The sequence below is a fragment of the Panthera tigris genome, chromosome B2 (genome assembly GCF_018350195.1).
Source record: "Panthera tigris isolate Pti1 chromosome B2, P.tigris_Pti1_mat1.1, whole genome shotgun sequence".
Classification (NCBI taxonomy): domain Eukaryota; kingdom Metazoa; phylum Chordata; class Mammalia; order Carnivora; family Felidae; genus Panthera; species Panthera tigris.
Genome location: NC_056664.1, coordinates 96,073,226 through 96,097,797, shown reverse-complemented (window position 1 = coordinate 96,097,797; position 24,572 = coordinate 96,073,226). Strand labels below are relative to the sequence as shown.

General features: G+C 37.5%; 1 protein-coding gene across 3 annotated transcripts in view; it reads left to right on the top strand.

Moving 5' to 3' along the window:
- The window catches only part of PDSS2 (decaprenyl diphosphate synthase subunit 2), a 258,700-nt gene that overhangs the window by 101,693 nt on the left and 132,435 nt on the right, over nucleotides 1-24,572 (top strand). For all 3 annotated transcript variants that reach the window (XM_007078753.3, XM_042986906.1, XM_042986907.1), the window contains exon 2: nucleotides 4,391-4,525. In XM_007078753.3, coding sequence (XP_007078815.2) covers nucleotides 4,391-4,525 — 135 coding nt within the window. The remainder of the gene's footprint in view (nucleotides 1-4,390; nucleotides 4,526-24,572) is intronic.

The following is a 24,572-nucleotide window of genomic DNA, read 5'->3' as shown; positions in this document are numbered from 1 at the left end:
GGCTTCACATTGCTCTTTAGGTAAAGAGCAAAAGTCTTACCATGGCCTGTTTGACCTGTGTGGTCTCTCCTGTCTCTCCAGCCTCGTTTCGTACGGTGCTCTCAGCCTCACATATACCTGTTTTTGTGCAGCAGATATACTCCTCTGTTCTGTTCTCTTCCCACCATCCCCTTTTACATCCCTTGCTCTTCCTTTGGGTATCAACTCAGTCATCGTGTCCTCAGGGAAGCCTCTGACTTTGCTTGCTAAGTCAGTTCCCCTATTATAAGCCCTCACAGTACCATCTTTTTCGTTTGTGGCATTTGTTACTGTTGTAATTTTATGTTTATTCATGATTCTTTCATTATTTCCAGTCTCTTCCGCTCACTTGCAAGTTCCACAAGCTCTGTGACCGGTTTAGCTTGTCATTGCACCTCTGCCTCGCATAGGGCCTGATGTATGGAAAGGGTTCAGTCTGTATTAGTTGAACGAACAAATGATGAAGTTTTTGTTTACATTGGCTAAAAGGAACACAGTTCTGTAGAACTTTAGTGATAAAGATTATGAGGTACTAAATACTGCTTTCATTCATGACATTATAATTTTGATGACAATAAAGGATTCTTCCAACTTTTACACCTATTATACATATTGTAGAGTATTGGATAATTAAATAAGTGAGGTGAGACCATAAAGAACCCAGAGTAAGGAAAAACTTCAGATGTCACATAGGCCAGGCTCCTCTCTAAGGTATATGTCAGAGGCTGTGCAGCTTCCTGAACATCTCTGTTAATGAGGGACTCAGCATCACCAGCGGCTACTTGCTGTTTTCTTCATGTCGAGTCAAAATTGTCCTGCCATATTTTCTATCCGGTAATGTCAGTTTCTACAGTAATTCTGTCTCCTCTACAGACAGAAGGAGCCCTTTCCGATAGTAGACAGCTCTCGTGAGTTCCTCTAGCTTTCGTTCTCCTAGCTCTTCCCCTCGCATGCTGTGCTCCTGCCATGTTGGTTCTGGAAATAGCTGTGTCCTCCTGTCTTTCCTCCAAACCTTCACCCGTATTGTTTCTTCTTTGGAACACTTTTTTTTCCTTCACTTCCCCTCCCAGCTCTACCTCCCCTGGCTACCTCCTTTTCATCTTTTAGGTCTCAGGTCTCTTTTGCTCCCAGTTATGTTAGTTGCCCCTTCTTTCTGCTCCCTCAGTCCTTGCTCATCCCCTAGAGTAGCTCATGCCACATTTTACTGGGATTATTAATCCAGACTGTATTATCCACAAGAAGGGAGACCACAGCTCACCAGTGCTCATCATCATGCCCTCCACTGTTGTTTAGTACTATGCCTAACATGCAGTAAGCATTCATTACATTTTTGCCCCAATAAATTTGAGAACGCCAACTTTACCGTTCTCCAAGCTAGCATCTGTAGCTTTTTCTTGAGACATGCATGTGGTAGTGTAGGATTCACCATCTTCTAGACATGTTCTAGCTGTTTGGTGTCCATCCTGAAGAGAGGCACTAAGAGCTCATGCTGTTTCAGGCCTGGACTATGTGAAACATACTATCTCTGTAAAGTTAGAATCCTAGGGATTTTTTATGCTCAGGAGCAAAATTTCTTATTCTCTGGTTGTGAACTAATTTTGAGCTGTGGACATTATCAGTTTATCTTAGTACTGTTTTATTAAGAGTGTTAATGAAGTAAATTTAAAGAAGTGTTTGAAAGCAGTTTTTAAATTTACTTAAGCTGTTCATCTATTCTCTGGTTGTTAACCACTGACTTGCATGAAAATTAGTGGTCAGAAGGTGTGCTTTTCTGACTGTTCTCTTGATTTCTATTAGCCAGTCCACTATAGGTTCTCTTCCTGACCTTTTCAGAATGTGTTCTGAAAGTGTCAAGTGTTTCAGGGATATATGATGTTTGCAGGGGTTGGGGTGTGTGGGAAGAATTCCTTAACTTCTGTCATTTGGGGAGGTAGGAAAGGAAACTTCTAAGAGATTATGTATGTGGGTAGAATGGGCTAGGCTTTGAGAGATAGGAGGAGAAATGGACTAGAAGAAAGAAAAAATACGAGCTGAGAAAAAAATACGTGGCAAAAAAGTAATAAGGACAGAGAATGTAATTTTCTGATTATGTGATCATCTACCATGTGCTTCCACAATGTTCTATGCTTTACTCATGTTGCCTCTTCCATACAGTGACTATGGAAAGTAAGCATTGCTAACCTTGTTTCATAGAAGAGGTAATGGTCTCCAAGTCCTACAGCTAATGAATGGGAGAAGAGTTTTTGTTAAACTTGTTTCTAAAGCTGCACTCTTCTAATTTGACTTAGTAAGTAGTTTTTGTATATGAGCTGAAGATGATTGGAGAGTCATTATAGCATGATGGTTAAGAGTGTATGTAGATTGTAGAGCCAGTTGGCACGGGTGGTCATGTCTTTGCTTCATCAAGGTTCTACCGCCTACCAGCTAAGAGCAAGTTGCTTGATCTCTTTGTGTGCCTCATTCTCCTTATTCATCTGCAAAATCAGGGTAATTGTGGTGCCTTCCTCTTGAAGTTGTCCTGAATTAATTTAGTTAATATGTAGTAAATTGTTAGAACAGTTCTTGGCATATGTGAAGCACTGTATAAGTGTTGTTTGTGTGTGTCTCCTGTGAAAGGTCCTGTCTCTGAACTTTGAAGATGTCAAAAGTGTTGCCACAGCTGTTTCATCAGCATGATTTAGTCAAACTTTTCTCAAAAGTAAGCCTTTCAGAGTTCTTACCATGTCATTATATCTTCATCCCTAACCAGACTCAACCCCCAGAACATAAGCACAGGCTCACACACAGCATCGCCCTCCTCTTTTCCCTTTCTAGAATTAAGAGCCAATTCAGACCTTCTCTTTGATATTATCATCTAAGAAGGGAAGAATTCACCTTTGGTAATACATTAATAAGGATCTAAGAGCATAAGTTAAAATTTGTAATTCAAAGCAAAAAGCTTAGAAAGCGCTCCCATTTTACATTTACTTGTTCCAAAATGGAGTGCTTCCCAGCCTCCCTGCATTTCGGGTCTACAGGATTTTAAGTAGAAAGCTACATGATAATGAAGAGCTTTGGATATTTCTGATGATTCTTTGTTGCTCTTGTGATATAACAATGGCTGTAAATTAACTTTTTTTTCCTAGGAAATTAGAACTTCTTTTTAAAAATTACTAATGCCTCAAACTTGCTGATGATCACTTACTGCATTGAGGAGAAATATAATTAGAGAAGGAGCTATATCTATTCCTTTTCAGAGAACCTGAAGTTCTGCCTTATTTTGAAACCAATGAGGGTACAAAGGGGACCTTTTTAAAAATTTGTTTCAAGGCAAAGGGGCAAAAATTTTCCTTAAGTAATGAACTAACTCATTAATTTTGGCTATATTAATTTAAATTAGTTCTTTGTTCAGAATTTACGAAGGAAGACTTAATAATTTAATGGAATATTATATTACAAACTTTTAATGTTTTTTTCACTACATTCAAGAACTATGTTCATAACATGTACATAATACCTATTTGATTAGTGCTCATGAGCTTTGTTCTAAATATTAATTTATTATAATATATTGTCCATCTTTCGTTCGTTCGTTCTTTCCCTTTCTTCCTCTTTCTTTCTTTCTTTCTTTCTTTCTTTCTTTCTTTCTTTCTTTCTGATGATGATGATGATGCCATTTAGTTCTTGTGTGACACCCATTTGCAATACTTGGAGATAAAAAAGAAACAAAACATGTATTCCTGGCCTTAGTTATAGTAAAAATTATGGAAATTCAATACTCATAGCAAAAATAAAATGACATGCTAAGTTAAAGCCATATTGTTGTCTAGAATGATAATGCTTTCCATAAATAATAGGAAATGGCAACACTTGCTGATGGCATACATTTCCATTTTACTTACCAAATAAATTTTTAAGTCATTTGAATTTGTTACTTTAATTCTCTGAGTATCTTCTCTACGTGTGAAGACAGAAATCATTTTTTGCCCCTCTCCCTTACCACCATCATCACCAAATAACATCACTTCATCTAAGCCATACAATTTGTATTTCAGTTGCTGTCAGCTACCATAAAGCACTTTAAAACTGTGGGTTGAGCAGATGGTTGAGATCGTGAGACGTAGGGTACAGATCGTAGGAAAACCCAGAAACAGGAGGAAGCCAGATCATTAGGTCCCACAATTGGAGACTGTCGCTTTTAAAACCAGCCCTGGGTTTCTCTAGTTGATTCCTGAACTCATTGCTTCCTCCTGTTAGCTCTTCCCCCAATTCTGTTTCTGTGAACAAGTCCCATTCTCTGACTTTGGAAGTATAGGTGAATGGTAGCAATTTCCTAACTTGATCTGACTGATTCTGTGAAAATATGTTAATCCTCTTCTTTCTTTGTTGGCAGGGGGCTTGTACATGAGAGCCGGCATAACCTCCAGTTGAGGGGCTTGGTGGTGTTACTTATTTCTAAAGCAGCTGGGCCCAGCAGCATGAATGCATCATGTCAGAACTATGATATGGTCAGTGGGATCTATTCATGGTAAGAAGATCTTAGTCTTTTGACATCGCTCTCTAAATTGCGTTTCCTCTTACTGAACAGCGGTCAGTGGAAATCACTATTTAGTTTTTTATCATTCTCTGATTCAAGGATAGATTAAAATATTTTATAAGGTTAAAAATGTATTTTTATTGTTCTCTTTTTAAAAGTTTACTTATTGATTTATTTAAGCAGTCTGTACACCCAGTGTGAGGCTCAAACTCAAAACCCCGAGATCAAGAGTCGAATGTTCCTCCAACTGAGCCAGCCAGGAATCCCCACCTTTTATTAATGTAATTTTATTGCTCTTAACAAGTCTGACAGACTTAGCAGCTCCATGCATAACTGGGGAATCCCTGTACATTTGTGTTGAAAACTTTCATTTCTACTCTGGGCATTTATAGTTTTCTATTCATGAGGTGCCTGGGTAACTCAGTCAATTAAACATCTGACTCTTGATTTCAGCTCAGGTCACAGTCGTGGGATTGAGCCCCGCCATGAGCTCTGCACTGAGGTAGAGCCTGCCTAAGACTCTCTTTCTCTCTCTCTCTGCCCCTCAACCCCCTTTGTGCTCTCTCCCTAAAATTAAAAAAGATAAATTTCTATTCATGACTACCTCTCCTTGATTATCATTGCATCATTGTATTTTTATAGAGGTTTACTCTAGGATTTACGATTTTAAACCTACTCAGAATGATACCTAGTTATAAAATAATGATGCAGCTATCATTTTAGGAGAAGTAGTATACTTCAAATGCTGCATCATTTATTTTATTATGCTTCTTTTTATGGTGAAGAGGTTTTTACTAAAGTTACTTAGGATAAGAAATTTTTTCTCCTTGGGGCACCTGGGTGGCTCAGTCGGTTAAGCGTCTCACTTCGGCTCAGGTCATGAACTCGCGGTCTGTGAGTTCGAGCCCCGCGTCGGGCTCTGTGCTGACGGCTCAGAGCCTGGAGCCTGTTTCAAATTCTGGGTCTCTGCCCCTCTCCTGCTCATGCTCTGTGTCTCTGTCTCTCAAAAATACATAAACATTTAAAAATTTTTTTTAATAAAAAAAAGGAAATTTTTTTCTCTTCTCTCATATGTTTAGACTAAACAATAAATCTATGAGAGGACACCCAGGTGGCTTAGTTGATTGAGCATCTGACTTCAGCTCAGGTTATGATCTCATCATTTGTGAGTTCAAGCCCCACATCGGGCTCTCTGCTGTCAGTGCAGAGCCTGCTTCAGATCCTCTGTCCCCATCTCTCTCTCTCTGCCCCTCCCCTGCTCACACGAGTACATGCTCTCTCTCTCTCTCTTTCTCAAAAATAAGTAAACATTAAAAAAAATTTATGAGTATGAGTCATTTTTGCTACATATAAAACAAACTTAAAATTTTCAGTTTTATTTTTTTAAATCACTGCATATTTTTAGTAACAGTGTATCATCAATAACTTTATTTAATTTAGTATTGTACATGACACTATTAAAAGGCTCTAGAGAGCCTCTAGATAGCCTGTGCAGGTGGGCTTTGGCATGTGAAATTAAAACCACTCCAGGAGTGCCTGGGTGACTCGGCTGAGTGTCCAACTCTTGAGTTCCTCTCAGGTCATGGTCCCAGGATTATAGAATTGAGCCCCATGTCTCTGAGCACAGGGCCTGCTTGGGATTCTCTCTCTCTTTCTCTCTCTTTCTCTCTTTCTCTCTTTCTCTCTCTCCCTCTGCCCCTCTCTTCCTCTCTCTCTGTCTCTCTCTCAAATGAAAATAAATAAAACGATTCTAAAAACATGGGTGACAAGGAAAATTTCCCCACCAAAGGAAGCATTTCTAGGAAGTTTGACTTATGGTTAATATATCTTACAGATGTACTTTAAAAATTGATCCATACCTTAGGGTTTTTTTTTATTCCTAGTAGTCTTATCCATACATTTTTTCTTATATAATATTCAGAGATGACTATTGCTTACCAGCTAAGAAGTCTGATAATCCTTCCTCATTAACAAGCAAGCAGGCAAAGTTATTAATATCATGGCTACAGATGACCCCTCCTCCAGGGTCAGGATAATTTTGTAGACCTTTTACCATTTATCCATACAAGTATCTTCACTGGAAGGGATACCTTGGTGTCATTTTCAGTTCCTACTCACTGTGAAATAATTTATGTTTGCTTAGTGCTTTGTAGGTTCCTGATCATTTTTATGATGGTTATCCCATTTGATCCTCACAAAATGCTATAGATGAAAGATGTCGTTATACTTATTTTACTCTTGAGCAAACTGAGATTCACACATCCTGAGACTTTCAAGATGGCACAACTGGCAAATGAGAAAAGTCGAGGCTCCAGCTACAGTACTTTTTCTTCCAAGTTTCATGTTATTTTCTTGATTCTATTCAGTTTCTCTTTTTCTTTTAATTTTTTAATGTTTATTTTTGAGAGAGAGAGAGAGAAAGGTCGGGAGGGATAGAGAGCGAGGGAGACACAGAATTCGAAGCAGGCTCCAGGCTCCATGCTGTCAGCACAGAGCCTGATGCGGGGCCCGAACTCACAAACTGCGAGATCATGACCTGAGCCGAAGTCGGACACTTAACTGACTAAGCCACCCAGGAGCCCCTCCATTCAGCTTTTCTCATCCAATTCGAAGAATTTATGTCACATATAGGTTAGACTATCCATTAAATTAGTATACCAAAAACAGTCTTATGCTTGTATGTCTTTGCAAAACTTCTGAATGGAAAGTAACTTGGCAAATCTTTTATACATCTATGTCCTTCCCCAATCTGTTTGAATTAGAGCTCAAACATTATGCTATGAGTTTTATAGAAAGTTATTGACTGAGTTTATCAGTTAAATTAACTAGAGAAAATACATAAAGATCTGTAATAAGTACCAATAACCTGTTAGTCTCTGGAAAGCAAATGGACCTCATTTTCACCTTGTATCCCATGTATCTCTGTTGCCTTTAGGAATTCTGTTGCTTTTCAGTCTGCTGACTTTGACTATTTAATTGGTCAGGCCTCTGCTCTTGAAATTGGTTAACCATACATACCTCTGATGAACACCAGCTATGTTTTATTTTCTCTCATCCTAAAATAAGCCTTGGAAAGTACTACTTGATGCATAATAGGTGTTCAATAAATATTTGTTGCATAAATGAATCATTCCCATTTTACAGAAAAATAATCTAATACTGAGATTAAGACTTGTCTAAAATCTTCTAATTAGAAAGTGATAGAGTTGGGATTTAAATCCTGATTCTGCTCTAAAATGTATACTCTTTATACTATGCAGGTGCTGGTATCTGTATGCGCACAGTGCACCGTGATGTGACCTTGTGTTGTGAATTTCTTATCTAGCAACTAAGAAACAGCTGCATCACCTTCTGATCCTTTACAGGAACAGAGCACATTTGGCAGATGGTCATAGTAATATGAACAGTTGTAAAAGAACTTTGCAAAACAGTAGGTGGTACATTATGAGTATAAAAACTTTATAAATAATATAAATGGATTTCATATTCAAGTGTATAGAATCGACAATTACATTTAGCAAATAATCCTGGTGGGTTGTTCTAGGTTATTTTCTGTAATCAAACTTGATCTGGTAAGTCGTTGGTGATGCTTGTGCGTTTTACATACTTGTTAATGTGAAAATGTAATTTAGCACAGTACTATGAGAAACCATTAATTTGTTTCTCTACCCCTGCAGTCATTTGTTTGGCTCCTGCTTCCTTAATTGTTCAAGTGTAACTTTTGCTGGAGGCTTGTATCTATAATGCCACAGTGAATTATTTAACATTTGAGGGAAGTACTGACTTGGGAGCTTTTTAATTCACCTCCAAACTGCTGGGATTTACATTGTGTTTTTCTCTCATAACCTTGACTTTGAGGTCAGATAATGGGACCTGAGTAAATTACCTAAGGGACCAAAAGTGAGTTAGGTGACCTCTTTTGTTTGGCCTAAGGATATAACTGATGGATGTAACCTGTGGATATGTTTAGTAAACTTATCATTTAATGGCCAAGAGAGGCAGAAGTTAGGCTAAAATGTAATAGCTACATTTTGAAAAACAGTTAAGAGAGCTACATTTATAAAAACGCACTATAAACATCTACCATAGCCTTTTGCCAACAAGGCAATGAACTTTAGTTATTCCACCAATCCTGACTTTAAAAAATTGGTTGCAAAAGTGATTAGTCAAAAACGTATTACTATAATTTTGTATGATGACAGGTGGTGACTATACTTATTCTGGTGAGCACTGAGTAATGTGTGGAATTGTCACATCACTTCATTGTACATCTGAAATTAATATAACATTGTATGTCAACTATACTTCAATAATAAAAAAATTAATTTTTTTAGAAGTATTACTGGGGTGCCTGAGTGGCTCTATTGGTTAAGCATCCAACTCTTAGTTTCAGCTCAGGTCATGACCTCATGGTTCATGGGTTTTAGCCCCACCTCAGGCTCCATACTGCTGGTGCAGAGCCTGCTTGGAATTGTCCCTCTCTCCCCCCTCTCTCTCTGCCACTCCCCTGCTCAGATGCTCTCTCTCAAAATAAATAAATAAATAATTAAATAATTAAAGTATTACTAAGTTTACAAGTACCCCTAGCCACTCCTGAGAAAATAAGTTTATAACTTCCTGTTACTGTTAATGATAGATTACTTTTATTTTATGTATAAAAAAATTATAATCCATAAAACATGATATTACAAACTGTGGACTTCTGTAATATAACATGATTATTAAGTTTAAAGAAATTCAGGTGAATTTTTTTTTTTTTAACTAATGCTTCAGCTTTCTCAGTTGTTTTAGCAAGAATTGATTCAATTATTTCTCATCTAACAGATATAAACAGACCACATATTTTCTTTTTTTTTTTTAATGTTTTTTTATTTTTGAGAGAGAGAGAGAGCATGCGAGCGCAAGCCCGGGAAGGGCAGAGAGAGAGGGAGACAGAATCCAAAGCAGGCTCCGTTCCATCGGCACAGAGCCTGACGCAGGGCTCGAGCCCATGAACCATGAGATCATGACCTGAGCCTAAACCAAGAGTCGGACGCTTAAATGACTGAGCCACCCAGGCACCTCCAGACCACATATTTTCATTCTATCTTCATTGCCTAAAATTTCCCAGCATCTTTTGTTAACTCTGGCAGACAAGATTGAAACAAGTTTGCCAAACCCATTTCTCCCTGACTATTCAGCTAGACCACCTTGCCCAGGTACATCTTTATAGCTCACCAGTTCCTTGGACAGAGTATTTATTGTTTTAATGTTTATTTTTGAGAGAGTGCCAAGCAGGGGAGGGGCAGAGAAAGAGGGAGACAGAGAATGGGAGGCAGGCTCCAGGCTCTGAGCTGTCAGCACAGAGCCTGACGTGGGGCTCGAACTTACGGACCTCGAGATCATGACCTGAGCCGAAGTCAGACGCTCAACTGACTGAGCCATCCACGTGCCCCAGAGCATTGTCTTAAATCTTTGCCTGGCTGAACTTCCGTATAACATAAATGTAGTAGATCGGAATAAACATTGGAATCACATTTTACAGAATGTGACTTTGAGTAGTTTAACAGGGACTGTGTCTCACAGCCCCTATACCTGTTATGTCCTTTGCAACCTGTAATTCAGGATGTACGCTGTAAAGCAGACTCTAAAGTACTCTTCATGGAACATAAAAAGGTCTCAAAAATTTAACCTAGTTATATTTTACCTACTAGGTAAAGTAAGAGGTAAAGTGACATTTCAAAGAAGAAAAGAAACGTATTAGTAGAAAATCATTTAAAAAAACAAAAATAAAACATAACAAGAAGTGCTACAGAATATCTACTAAAATTTTGAAAATCCCATCGAAAGTTTGTTTTTCTCCATATTGTGACCTATTCCTTCTTTTACTGCATTTTATTTCCTCACTTCTGTTATCTACAGCTTCCATCCTGGTGTCTCTATGGCTTAAAGTTTTACTGGTAGGCTTTACACTCTTCTGTGTTTGTGTTGCCCTCAACTCCATTCTCCCTGTTCAGAGGGGAGGACAGTGAGCTGCTCCTGGGGAGCCAGTGCAGTGATAGTGTTCCTTCCTGGTGGCAGGTGAGCTGATGAATAAGAAGAAAATTATGGACTGATCATTTTCTGTATTTATTTGTAATGCTGATAACAGAAGACTGTGTACTCTGTGTGCTATTAAGCATAGTTCAGATGTTCTGTTTTCTCCATGGTACCCAGCATTCAGCTGGGTAACACATATTCCTAACACATAGATGATGGTCAGTGACTATTTGACCATGGCTGATTAATAATAACAACAATTTTAAATTATTACTTTAAATTTTTTTATTATTCTTTAATGTCTAAGCAAGAAAGACCTTCCTAAAAGGTTCCAGAACTCTGAAACTATAAACAAAAAAATTAACCCATTTGACTGCACAGAAGATAATTCTTCAGTGGGAAAAAATAACCATAAGGTCAAAAGAAAATGTCAAGAGTTACAAAAATATTTGCAACATACGTGCCAAAGGGCCAATTTTTAATAAACAAATCAGAAGAAGATAATACAACGGAAACATGGACTAAGGAAATGAACAGGCTATTCAGTGAAGAAGAATTATAGATAGTTAGAAATAAAAGGGGGAAAAGGCTGGAATTCATCATAGTGGACAAATTAAAACAAAAATCACTGTTTTCCCCTGTCAGATTGGCAAAGATTAAAAAGTTTGTTATTTCAAACATTAACTAGCTTGTTAGTTAAATTGTTAGTTAATTGTTAGTAAGAAACAATCTAAGCATCTACCAATAAATCACATGTTGTTATGGATGTAAGAGAATATGAAATGAATGCTTGAAAGGATTAAGGAGGTCTGTTTGGCAAAGATTAAAAAGTTTTGGGAGCCTGGGTGGCTCAGTCAGTTGAACGTCTGACTTCAGCTCAGAGCACGGTCTCACAGTTCGTGAGTTCAAGTCCCACACTGGGGTCTGTGCTGACACCTCAGAGCCTGGAGCCTGCTTCAGATTCGTGTCTCCCCCTCTCTCTCTCTCTGCTCCCTGCACCACTTGTGCTCTGGCTCTGTCTCTCTCTCTCAAAAATAAATAAACATTAAAAAAATTTTTTTTTTAAGTTTGTTAGTAGGAAAAAGTTAGTTACTTAGAAAATGATTTGTTAACTAGCAGTTATAAACAGACCACATATGGGGCGTCTGAGTGGCTCAGTCGCTGAAGCATCCAACTTCAGCTCAGATTATGATCTCACAGTATGTAGGTTCAAGCCCCACATCAGTCTCTGTACTGACAGCTCAGGGCCTGAAGCCTGCTTTGGATTCTGTGCCTCCCTCTCTCTCTCTGTTCCTCCCTCCCCCTCTCAAAAATAAATAAACATTAAAAAAAATTAAACAGACCACATATTTTCATTCTACCTTCAAAATTTTTCAACACCTCTTATTAACTCTGATAAAAGGGATTGAAACAAGTTTGCCAAACATAGTTTCTTTTCTTCCTGACTATTCAGCTAAACTACATTGCCTTGCTTTGAGATAGCTACAGCATTTTTAGTTATAAGTTTTATTTTAATCCAACCACCCTTTGATTTAGCAAAATTGCTGATGTGTTAACATAAATGCTCAAAGATGTATATATAAGAATGCTCTTTGTAGCATAGTTTGCAAGAACAACAACAACCCCCAAAAAAGAAACAATCAAAGCATCCACCAGTAGAGCACATGTTGTTATGGATGCAAGGGAATATGAAATGAATGCTTAAAAGGATGAAGGAGGTCTGTTTGTCTGATCTGGAAAGATCTCGAAAGAATCAAGAAGAAAGCAAGATGCAAAAAAACATTACAATTTGATCCCATTGGGGCTTGAGTAGGTGGGCATTAGATTTTTGTATGCATGGAAAATGCTTTAAAGGAGACACAAAGAGTTGTTAATAGTGGTCCTTTTGGGGAGGGGCAACTGGTAGGGGGCGAAATGGGACGAGAGACTTTATTCATTTTATGCCCTCTTCAGTGTCTGAATTATTTTTTAACTGTATACATGTTTTACTTACACACTTCATAAAAACTGGTAAAAAGCGGGTAGTTAGCTTAAACTTACTATTAGTATGAGGGCCTTAGACACCCTGGACTGACCTGGACTTCTATTTTTTGCCCTTTTTGACAAGATCAAATAACCTATGAAAATGCATAAAGTATAGTTCTGGCTTTTTAAAATAAAGAAACCAGGAGTGAAGCAAAATGATGAACCTTTTTGGTTTACCATCCATGTTAAAATGGACACCATAATTTCTTGGTAACTATGCTAATTCTTTTTCAACTCAGTATTATTCAGGTAATTAAGGTTAATTAATGATCATATGCTAAAGTCATTGTTGGGCTCCAAGAACTAATCATAAAGAAAGCATGATAAACATAACTAGAAGTTAAATCTAGAAAACCATGGCAATAAAATGATATTAGCATTGCTTTCTCCTCTGAGAAAAGTTTGTCAGACTTGGGATGCTGTCACAGAAGGAGTGGGAGAATATTTGGAGGCCTAAACGAAATCTTAATTTAAGGAGGAAGGTGGAGAAATAGAAAAACTGTGAAAGAAGCAAGTTTTGTTGTTGTTTATAAATCTTTATTTTTTTTTATTTTTTTAGTGTTTATTTATTTTTGAGACAGAGAGAGACAGAACATGAGCGGAGGAGGGGAGAGAGAAAGAGGGAGACACAGAATCCAAAGCAGGCTCCAGGCTCTGAGCTGTCAGCACAGAGCCCGATGCAGGGCTTGAACTCATGAGCTGTGAGATCATGACCTGAGCTGAATTTGGACACCCAACCGACTGAGCCACCCAGGTGCCCCTGTTTATAAATCTTTAAATTTAGAGAATTGGTCTTGGTCTCACCTGAAAATATTGTAGTTCATAACTTAACATTTTAATGTGGTACTGATTTCTGATGACTTCCAGTTATGGTAACAGTAGACTGTGCCTATCAATCTTCACCTTCATACTGCACGTTACAGTTTGTCTAGTACTTAAAAATGCCTAACAAAAACAGGAAACCGTATTTATCTTGGGGATGACCAAATCAAAAAAACACCTTAAGAAATGAAGCTTAAGTGGGAACGTGTTGATCATATTATTTATTTAGGGCTCAATCATATTAACATGAAATAATCAATATTGAAATATGTAGCATTGAAAGAGTTATTATTTTTTTAAGAGGACGTATGTAAATGCTAGTAAAGAGTCTAGAAGAAACCTCACCTGCCTGATAGTGACAGTGGTTGGAAGAAGTAGGGAGGGGGAAGGTTTGGGAACAGCTATAGGGACGTCATCAAAGGGGACTTTGTTTGTAACATTTAATTTTTTTATAAAGAGAATCGATTCGTATTATTTTGTATAACTAAAATTAACATGAAAATTAAAAGAAAGTCCTATTTCATACTTACAAAGCAATAAAAACCTATTTAAGAAATGTATCTTTTTGTACTACAAGAACCTTGAAAATGAGGAGTGCTTATTGACAGTGATTTAAAATGATTATGCTGAATAATTGAATTTAGAGTAGGCTTTTGAAGATAATTTCCTAAAGATATCTCGGCTCCCTTTCAGAGAGATCTCAAGAGATAAAAGCATGTGCAGTTTGATTACATATTCCTATTGATTGTACTCCACTTACAACAATAAAAATAAACTCAAGATACAAATCTAGCAATATTACTAATTCATTACAACTAGTACTTATTTTCTTCATTAACTTTTTATTGTTATTTTCAACGTACACAGCATGCACAAATGCAGCAATTATATGTTGAACAAGAAAGGGGAAGGCTCTTTATGTTCAGCGTACTGTACATCACAAGTCATTGCTTCACCAAGGCTGTTGGAAAAACACAAAATAAGAACAGCCTCTTACAAAACAAGTATAATTAACCACAAAAAGTAGATGGGCACAGCTACTAATCTATTCAGTGGAGAGTTCGTGTATCGTATATAAATATCTCGCTATAGATTAGCCTGCCTAGCTAAATCACAGCAAAAAACACACTGCATAAATTGTTTTGGTATTGGTGAAGAAGTTGTTTAAATCTTTTCCTTAAAGAAGGGCTATGTGTTGACTAGCAAGAAGCCACAGTCAAAGGCAATGTCCAGTGTCTAATTTTGCATTTTAAACAGAGCTTAATTAAAAAAGTTTTTAATGTTTATTTTTGAGGGACAGAGAGAGACAGAGCACCAGTGGGGGAGGGGCAGAGAGAGAAGGAGACACAGAATCCGAAGCAGGCTCCAGGCTCTGAGCTGTCAGCACAGAGCCCGATGCAGGGCTTGAACCCATGAACTGTGAGATCATGACCAGAGCCGAAGTTGGCGCTCAAACACCTGAGCCACCCAGGCGCCCCTAAACAGGGCTTAATTCTTGACACTTGTGATAGCAAAATGTTAGTTTTATGTAGAAGACTTGCAGTCACTTAAAATGTTTAGTGACAAAGTTTGCTTAATAGCTGTGTGACCTAATGTTGATCCTTTGAACCCAGGCTCAAGGCACCCCCACTGGTAGACAGTGTGGTGTAACAGAGACATGGGTACAAGTTCTAGAGATCTGGGTTCTTGTCACAGATGTGTAACTGATTAGCTATTTGACCTAAGCAAGCCACTTAATCACTCTGTGATTACTTGTCTGTAAGATGGGGATAAAAATGGGCTTCAGGTCAAGGAGCTCAACTGACAGGGCACATATTCAGCTAGGTTCAAGTAGTGTGTGGTCCAATATGGCACATCCTGACTGCCTCCTTTCTGCAAGGCAGGGGCTGAGCATTGAGGGAAATGCAAATATTAATAAGAAATAGTCTCTGACCTCTAGTGACAAGTAAGAAAATAATTTATGCATCCAGTAGCCTTCTGACACTATTGATGCAGTTTCATTTCTAGACCTCTGTTTCTGGAACCTAACTTTTAGAGCTATAACCATATTCACTATGGGTCCACAGCCCTTCCATATTTAATTAAATCGAATTTGTATAATTCAAGACAGATAATCCTTAACACTTCTTGCATAAGATGCTATTAGAGAACTGGCATCTACAGTGCCTGAGGAACTCCTTCTCCAATATGTTCTTGGACTTTTCTTCTCACTCTTGGACTCTGTAGCTGGGTGATAGTGATAATAGAGGGAAAAGAGCAGATAATCAGGTTAGTTTCTCTAATCCTGGCATCCTTCTTCTCTATAGTTACTGGTATCTTGGGTCTTCATTTTCTTTTATTAAGATTCCCCTATTCCCTCCTCTTCTGCTCAAGCTTTTAAGTTTGTAAGTGGAGTAAAATATCCTTAATTCTTCAATGGTGTCTCATTCCCTACAGGATTAAATACAGATTCCTTAACACAACAATTCCTAGTGGCCCTAGAATAGAAGTGAAGAAGGTAAAAACATGACCAAGAAAAGGGTATGTGGAAAGGAATGCTTGACCTAATAAATTATTTAAGCTTGGGGCTCCTGGCTGACTTAGTCAGAGGAAGCTGCGACTCTTAGTCTCGGAGTCATGAGTTCAAACCCCACGCTGGGAGTAGAGATTACTCAGTCAATAAATAAAAATAAGGTATGTAGGCTTGACTGGGGTGTCCAAAATTAGGGAAAATGTTTAGTGACAAAGACCTCCAGGGTCTGGAGGTCTTGATGATTTGTATTCTGGATTAGAGTAGTAATGCAGTCAGAGAGCTCAAAGGTTAGGAAGTTGTGGATAGAAAGTAGGAGGTTCGTGGGAATGCAGGCTGGTGCAGCCACTCTGGAAAACACTATGGAGGTTCCTCAAAAAACTTAAAAAAACCAAAACTACCCTACAACCCAGCAATTGCACTACTAGGCATTTATCCAAGGGATACAGGTGTGCTGTTTCGAAGGGACACACGCACCCCCATGTTTATAGCAGCACTATCAACAATAGCCAAAGTATGGAGAGAGCCCAAATGTCCATTTATGGATGAATGGGTAAATAAAATGTGGTATATATGTATGTACAATGGAGTATTACTTGGCAATCAAAAAGAATGAAATCTTGCCATTTGCAACTACATGGATAGAACTGGAGGGTATTTTGCTAAGTGAAATCAGTCAGTCAGAGAAAGACAAAAGTCATATGACTTCACTCATGAGGACTTTAAGAGACAAAACAGATGAACATAAGGGAAAGGAAATAAAAATAATATAAAAACAGGGAGGGGGACAAAACATAAGAGACTCGTAAATATGGAGAACAAACTGAGGGTTACTGGAGGGGTTGTGGGAGGGGGGATGGGCTAAATGGGTAAGAGGCACTAAGGAATCTACTCCTGAAATCATTGTTGCACTATATGCTAACTAATTTGGATGTAAATTTAAAAAAAAATAAAATTAAATTTAAAAACTAAAAAAAAAAGAAAGGTTCAGATTGAACATTTCAGAAGTAGGACAGTTCTGAACGGTAAGTTCATCTGTGCCTGAAAGTGAGGTTGGCAGCATATAGTGGAAATTGAATTGAGTAGATTGAGAAACTACAAGATGGGTATTTCATGTGATTGAAGTCAACCAGGAGAACAACAGAACTGAATGAGACACCAAGGACTTTGATGAACACAGAGTAACAGAAGAGAGGAGGACAGTGGAAAGTAGTCAAAAGAACAGTGGTTTTCTTAAGATGGTAAATAATGAGAGCACTGGTCCCACCTCTTAACTCCTCAGCCTGTGGCTTATAAATGGTTAAGCATATCCACTCATGAAGATACAAGGCTTTCAGTACTCCAGGAAAAGCCATGGCTGTATTAGAGCCAGAACCTAGAGGGAATGTTCTGTGAATTTTTAGATGACTTAACACATTGTTTTCTAATGACTAATTTATGTATATGTATATGTTTTCCCACTAGACAGTACCTCCTAGAGGTAAGGGCCTGCGTTTTAGTCATCTTCCAACCCACCACTGAGCATTCTGTTATATTTTGTATCTTTGAGGCACTTCTTGTGTGTCTTGTATTAATTTGTATACCTATTTTATCCCTCTCCTAGATTTGTTCATTCACTCATTGACTGATTCATTCATTTATTCAACAACCAGCACCTTGCTATGTACCAGGCTGACTGTGGTGAATACAGAAAAATAGTAATTATTACTATGCTAACACATACTGCATTTTTAACATGTCAGGTACCATTTTCATGTGCTTTATATATATTAAGTTATTTAGTCCTCATGACATTCATTAAGAAAATATTGCTTTGCTTGGGAAACAGATGTAGAGAAATTGAATAACTTGATCAAGTTTATAGTATAAGTAAATGGCAGAGTTGGGATTGAAACCCCATTTGGCCACAGCATCCATGCTCTTTCCATTATTGTAGATAGCCTCTGGATTAGGGTGCTCTAACATATTTTCTTACTTATCTTGAAATCCTCAGCACTAAGCACTGATTTTTATGTTCTATGTGAATATAACATATAACATGTGTTCTATGTGAATATAACATAATTAGAACATTTTATGTTCTAATGTGAATTGTGCAGTTAGAAAAACCAGGTTGTCTTTGACCACGAAAGCCCTATCATTATGGTAGGCACTCACGTGCTCCATGAATTAGTGTTGATTCACGGAGACAGAATATCCTTTTCTTTTGAGGATATTCTTTTGAGGTTGAATGTGGATCATGATAGGGCTCTCTACAATTTAAAAATTAAAACTTTTACATTTACAAGCCATGTCTCTTTGTGCATTTCCTTTCACAAATTTATTCTTTATCTGTTGGGAAATACAGATAACTATATTTCCCTTGATACACAAACCACTTTTTAAAATAGACTTGTGCCGTAAGAAGATGTTCTGTCTAATGAGCTTTTCCTGTAGAAGAAGTACAAACTGTATTTCAGTGGTCATTAATCCTGCAGTACTCAGTGCTACAAATTTTGATATTGAAAACCACTGTCTTCATACTTATTGGAGACACTGTTTCAAGGAAATACTTGGATAATTATGCACCTACAAGATTTGCTGCTGTCCATGGGTAATTTACATCCTGCAGAAATACAGAGCTTCTATTGCTCTACTATAATTACTTACATATTCATTGCAAATAATGATGTAACGGATTTTTAGAGGCTGTGCATAAGAGAACCAACAAACTGAGACGCAAAACAAGTTTCCACCCCTTCTTTCCAAAGCTATAGTTAATCACTTGAACACTTTCCAATATAGCAGAAAGCTGGCAGACTTTTCTTTGCAGCAGGCTATGTAAAAATGTTTATAATTTACAGCTTATTATGCCATGCAAACGACTGTGTTCTCAGTGAAGGAGAGTGAGAAAATACGGCTGTGAAATTACTTAACTCCCCTTTGTTAGTTGTTTACTGGCAACAGTGGAAGGATTCTTTGCACTTAAAATGCATTTCTGTATTTAATTTTGTATCATTCAGTTCAAAAAAATTTTTAATGGGAATTTACTTTTTATCTTTCTTTGTAGATAGGTCACAGCAGCTTTAATTTAACAAAAAACAATAAGCTGAAAACAGAATTGTCAGGGAATTTAAGTGGAATTGTAGTAAATTATTAGCGTTTAATTCAATTTATGGTTTAAATTGTACAAAATCTGTTCTTTTTGGTACACCTGCAGTGTTTATTAGTCAACTTGTTATTTTCAAAGGTACCTTATGCAAATTAGGTATTACATGGTCTATAGTACTTTGGCTGGAAGTTCGTCTTCCTCAATAACAATTAGAGGGGTAGGCAAGGTAACTTGGACCTTTTTGTAATTTGTTGAACATATCTACCCATTTTAGTTCCTTCCTTAGCAGTTGCCCGTTTTTACTGATTCCCCTCTTAGATTCACAACACCCCAAAAGTCAGGTACCACATGGTCTTTTGTGGTTTATAGTCTCTCTGTGCCTGGTATGCTATTGCAAATTTATCCTCAATAAATGTGCCCCAGACCATGACCTCCATTTTGGTAGGAAAGTAGCTCCTCTGTGAAGGATTAGCTAAGGCTCGCTTTCAGGTGCCATACCTTATAGGTAGGGCTTTAGTGAAAAAGTTCTGGAGAGAGACAAGTAAAAACACAGGAACTGTTTTTTAGAAGTCCGCAGCCTTTCTCCTTCTAATTCTTCAGCTATAAATAGGGGGTAGAGCTTTCTACTTAGTTTACACTTCCTTGAAGATCAAAAGAGAAGAAAAATTTGTATTTAAATATTTAAAACGTTCAAACGGCATGTTTAATTTTTCTGTTCTCCTGTTTATTTATTTATTTATTTATTTATTTATTTATTTATTTTTTAATGTTTATTTTATTATCTTAGAGAGTGTGTGTGTGTGAGCAAGCAGGGAAGGGGCAAGAGGGAGACACAGAATCTGAAACAGGCTCCAGGCTCTGAGCTGTCACCACAGAACCTGATGCGGGGCTGAAACCCACAAACTGTGAGATCATGACCTCAGCCAAAGTCAGATGCTTAACCGACTGAGCCACCCAGGCACCCCTCTCCTGTTTGTTTTAAAATCAGTTTAGAAGCTAGGGACTTCGTAGTTCTTATTAATTACATACTCTTTTATTTCTATAATACAAATAATCAGATATTGAGTATATTTAAATGGGAATTTTTGTATGTTGGCAACTCATGTATTTTTTCGAAATAATGGATTATTACGTCAAAGAAAATAGGATTGTTGTGTCAATATTAAGGCATTATCATTTTCATTGTCATTGTCTTCTTCAAGGAACATTTTAATATAAAAACCTATATTTTACAACCACACAGAAGAATTTGTTTTCTACTTTGGACTTTTTTTTTCTTTTTTAAGTTAAACATTACAACAGCCTGCAAGTCATCTGTGATTGTGGCAAAGTAGAAATTTGGGCAGGATGGTTTATTCTGTTGCCTTGGCTTCTTCCTTTTGGCTAGACAGAGAGCTGAGGTGTGCTGGAGCCCAGCCCTGTGGGTGGCAGGGTGAGGAGCCTAACACTGCTCTCCACTGACCTCTTCTGGCCTCCTGCTGGATGTGTCCTTGGCCTGGACCGCAACTCCCTCTCGGAATCCCTGGGTGAAAAAGAGGATGTCCAAGGAAAAGTGGAGGGAAATTCGTCAGTGTAGACTTTGTGATGATAGCCTCCTAACCTCTTTACTGCCCACGGCTCCTTGTGCTATTCCCCCACCCTCCTGTGAAAAAGAGTCTGCTGACCAAACACACTTCAGAGGTAAAATAATTACTCGATTTTCTCTTTTATTAGATACACTTGTAACTGACAATCTGAACATCTGATGACCATGAGATAACTGCTGCTGTCACATCTTATTAATGTGTACAAAACTAAAGAAAATTGAAATGTTTATTAACAGATATGAATGAATGACTTTCCTTAGACATTTTGGAAAGGGGGAAACAGCATCTCTGTGAAGAATTCTTCACCTGCTATGAAGAATCCTTAAAGATCTAGGAACTCCAGACAGGGAGCCACTGATCTAGACAGTATCGTGAAGCAGTATGTGCTCAAATATTTTTGCTTATAGAAATGATGACCATTACTAAGTTAGTGCCATTTTCATACAGGAAAAGGTTACCCCCTCTGTTATTGTCATAAATGATGATTATTGTATCAGAAGCTTTTCTTTTTACATATGAAATAAGGTGGTGGAGATGTAACCCAAAGCCCTGATGCTTTCTAACACAGTTCCCCTTTTTTCCTCAAATTGGGAGGTCAGACAAGGTTTTAATCTGTGTACTATCTTTGGAGAATGCATAGTCATCAAACCTAATATTCAACATCTTTATATTTTGAGATAAAATAGGTCTATCACACACAGCGAAAAAGGCCTTATTTCTGGGGACTCCATTAAAGCCTGTCATTCAGTCTTATTGGTTTATTGCCGTGGGTTCCTCCCTCTCTTCCATTTTGTGCCTTTTGTTCTCAATTTGTCATACTTTATCCCTTGTCACACTCTTGTCCCTTGTTTTCCCCATTTTATCTGTTCCCCTTTTATCTGTTACTGAACATCATCTAGTAATACCTAAACCATCTTAAACTCTCTAGAATAAGGCAGAGGTGAGGGCAGATGAATAGATTATGGTCCTTAGAGTGGAGAGAAGAAAAGACCACTGACAAAAATGGCTGCTCTGGCAGGGTGTCTGGATGGCCTTGTGAAGTGGGCCACCCATGCCCTTCTCTGTGTCCACCTTCAAAAGTCTTATTCTTGTTTTCCTTGAAATTCATAATTACACAAAGTAATGAACTTGGAACAGTGGATGACCAGTATAGGGCCCCATTGCTTTTTCCTTGTCTAAAGTTCAACAATATAACTTCTTATTTTTGTATTATAATTACCATCAGATGATGTTCTATACCTTTTATGACTTCTGATGTTTGGGGGCTTTTCCTCATAGAAAAAAATTGAACCAAGAAAAATTTAAAGTCAGGAGTGATGTTGTAACCATTTTTACAAAGCTGTGTGTACATAATATGTACAGAGCTATGGATGTAGTTTTATGTATAGTTTTAAAAAATCTTTAGAATCTATACTTATTTGTTGTTCAATAGATGAAAATCTTTGAAGGTCAAATACTGCTGAATTAGAACACTAGTTAGGAAGAGGGAATAGCGGTTATGTGAAAAACTAAATGAGCATAGACATGTAAGACCTAGTTTAGAAATACCACAAATTCACAAAAAGAGATAATCTGCTATACTTTGAAAGAAGTTAAATATTACTATCATGATGCCAAGTTAACATGGGAATCCACTATATCATAGACTATAGCTGTATATGATCACTGTGCTAAGACATGATGGCATTTCCATTAAAAAAAAATGCTTTGGAGGTATCTGATCACACCTGAACTGTACTGGGTGCCATACCAAAGGAAATAAATTCAGTCTATTCTCTGTCTTCTAAAAGGTTATTATCTCTTACATGTACCTTGAAAATATATATACAGTATATCATAGGCACACATTTATTAGACATATAACGTATCTAGTTCACACTTTCTTCATTTTAAGGGGAAAGAGACAAGGATGATTCTCTCATTTGTGGGGGTAAAGGTCAGTTAGAATAGCCAATGAAATTGAAATTTTGGTCATGTCAAGTTACTCAGTCAAACTTATATGCTACATTCAATTAATATTAAACAGGTAATACATTCATCCACTCTGAAATTTGATTTACCATACATGGACCTGACCCAGGAATGTTTTCCTTAAGATACTATTTTTCAAAATTTAAAACATGGTTATCTGAACTGTTCTGGAACTTTTTTGCCTTCTTTATTTCATAAAGTCCATTATTTCAACCTCAGGATGCTTTCTTCTAATCTGGACCAACCTTTAAAAGAGATTCCTTAAGGGGTGCCTGGGTGGCTCAGTTGGTTAAGCGTCTGACTTTTGATTTCGACTGAGGTCATGATCTCACGTTTCATGGGTTTGAGTCCTATGTCTTTGTGGACAGTGTGGAGCCTGCTTGGGATTCTTTCTTTCCCTCTTGCCCCTCCCCTGCTTGTTCTCTCTCTCTCAAAAATAAATAAATATATTTTTTAAAGTTTTAAAAAGCCAAAGAGATTCTTTAAAATTATATATTCTTGATGATCTGAGGTTAACAGTCCCACCTCAGCCCCCTTGCTGTCCACTTCCCCCCATGCCCCATGTATTTTTCCCCTACAGCTCCCTCCCAGGCAGAATGATCTTTTAGATCCCACTATAGGTGGTGCTTCCTTTGGGACCTCTTCTGTCACTCCATCAAGATTGGGATGAGTTTCCCTTCCACTGGGCTCCCTTGGAACCCTGTGTTTACTTCTAGGATATCAATTATTACCTGGCATTAAAATCATTTGGTTTGCTGTCTAAAACCTTCCCAATCTGCTCATGAGCTTCTTGAGAACTGAGCAGTGGTTTTATTCCCGCTCCACCCCCCCCGCCCCCACCGCCCCAACTTTTTTTTTTTTTTTTGGATGAATTCTCAGAGCCTATCACAGAGTTTGACATGTGGCAGGCACTCCATAAATGTCCATTAAACGAAAGCAAGGGATCCTTGAATATTCACTACGACTGCAGACTGTTAATAACATATGGGGAAACTATCTGAAATATTATCCTTCTGATTGTAATGAATTTTAACATTTTCTTAACAACCAGTCAGGACTTTAGAATCTCTTCAAAAGATCTCTTTGCTATAACTATTGACCCTGTCAGTGATTAAGATGCTGTTAATCAGTTACCGGATGATTTGACAAAATCTATCAAGTAGCTATTATTTAGCGGTATCTATTTTAATTTTTGTAACTAAAAAAATTACTCTAAGATTGCCCTTCTTGATCAGACCTTTCTATAAAAGTTATAGCCAAAATTCCAATTTATTAGATATCAATAAATGTGGGTTTGCCACTAAGATGAGAAACTAGGTTATCTTTTTAAGAAAATAAGTATTTGTGGCAATAAGTGAACTTATAACCAAATTGTGCACAAAGGCAGCGTAAAAAAAATGTTTGAAAATAAGTTGATGTAAATGAAGCATTTGAAAATATAGGTTGGTGCTTCATCACTAACTTTAATTTTGTGACTTTTGTCAGTTGATGTCACAACCTTAGTGTTATTTTTAAAATAGTTTTTTTTAGGGGTATTTAATTAAGTAATGTGGTGTTTGCTTATTTCAAGCAGTCTGTCTTTGTTCCTGTCAAAGCCATGCTGGCCGGGCATTGCTTTTCTTTTCCCTTTTGTTAATATTCTGTGTTAGATAATGGTTTCGCAAATAATAGATTCCAAGGACCTTTGATCCACCATTACTGTAAAATAAAATACAACTTAATTTTTTTCTGGGCATAATGGTTTTAACCTTGTGTACTAATTTGACTGTGCTTGTGGGGGCAGATCCTTAAATGAGACGCAAATGAAGGAAAAATTGCTAATGCTGCCACTGTATATCTAATGAGCACTGTGTAATAAACCATAACCTCTTCGACATTTCTCTGGAAAGCAGCGTGATTATTTTGGATGGCTAGCCCTTTGTGGATGGCTCATTACCGTCTGGCATAATATGTATTGATAGAGACTGTAATTGTCAACTCCTATTTGACATGCTGCCTCTAATAAATATGGCTCGC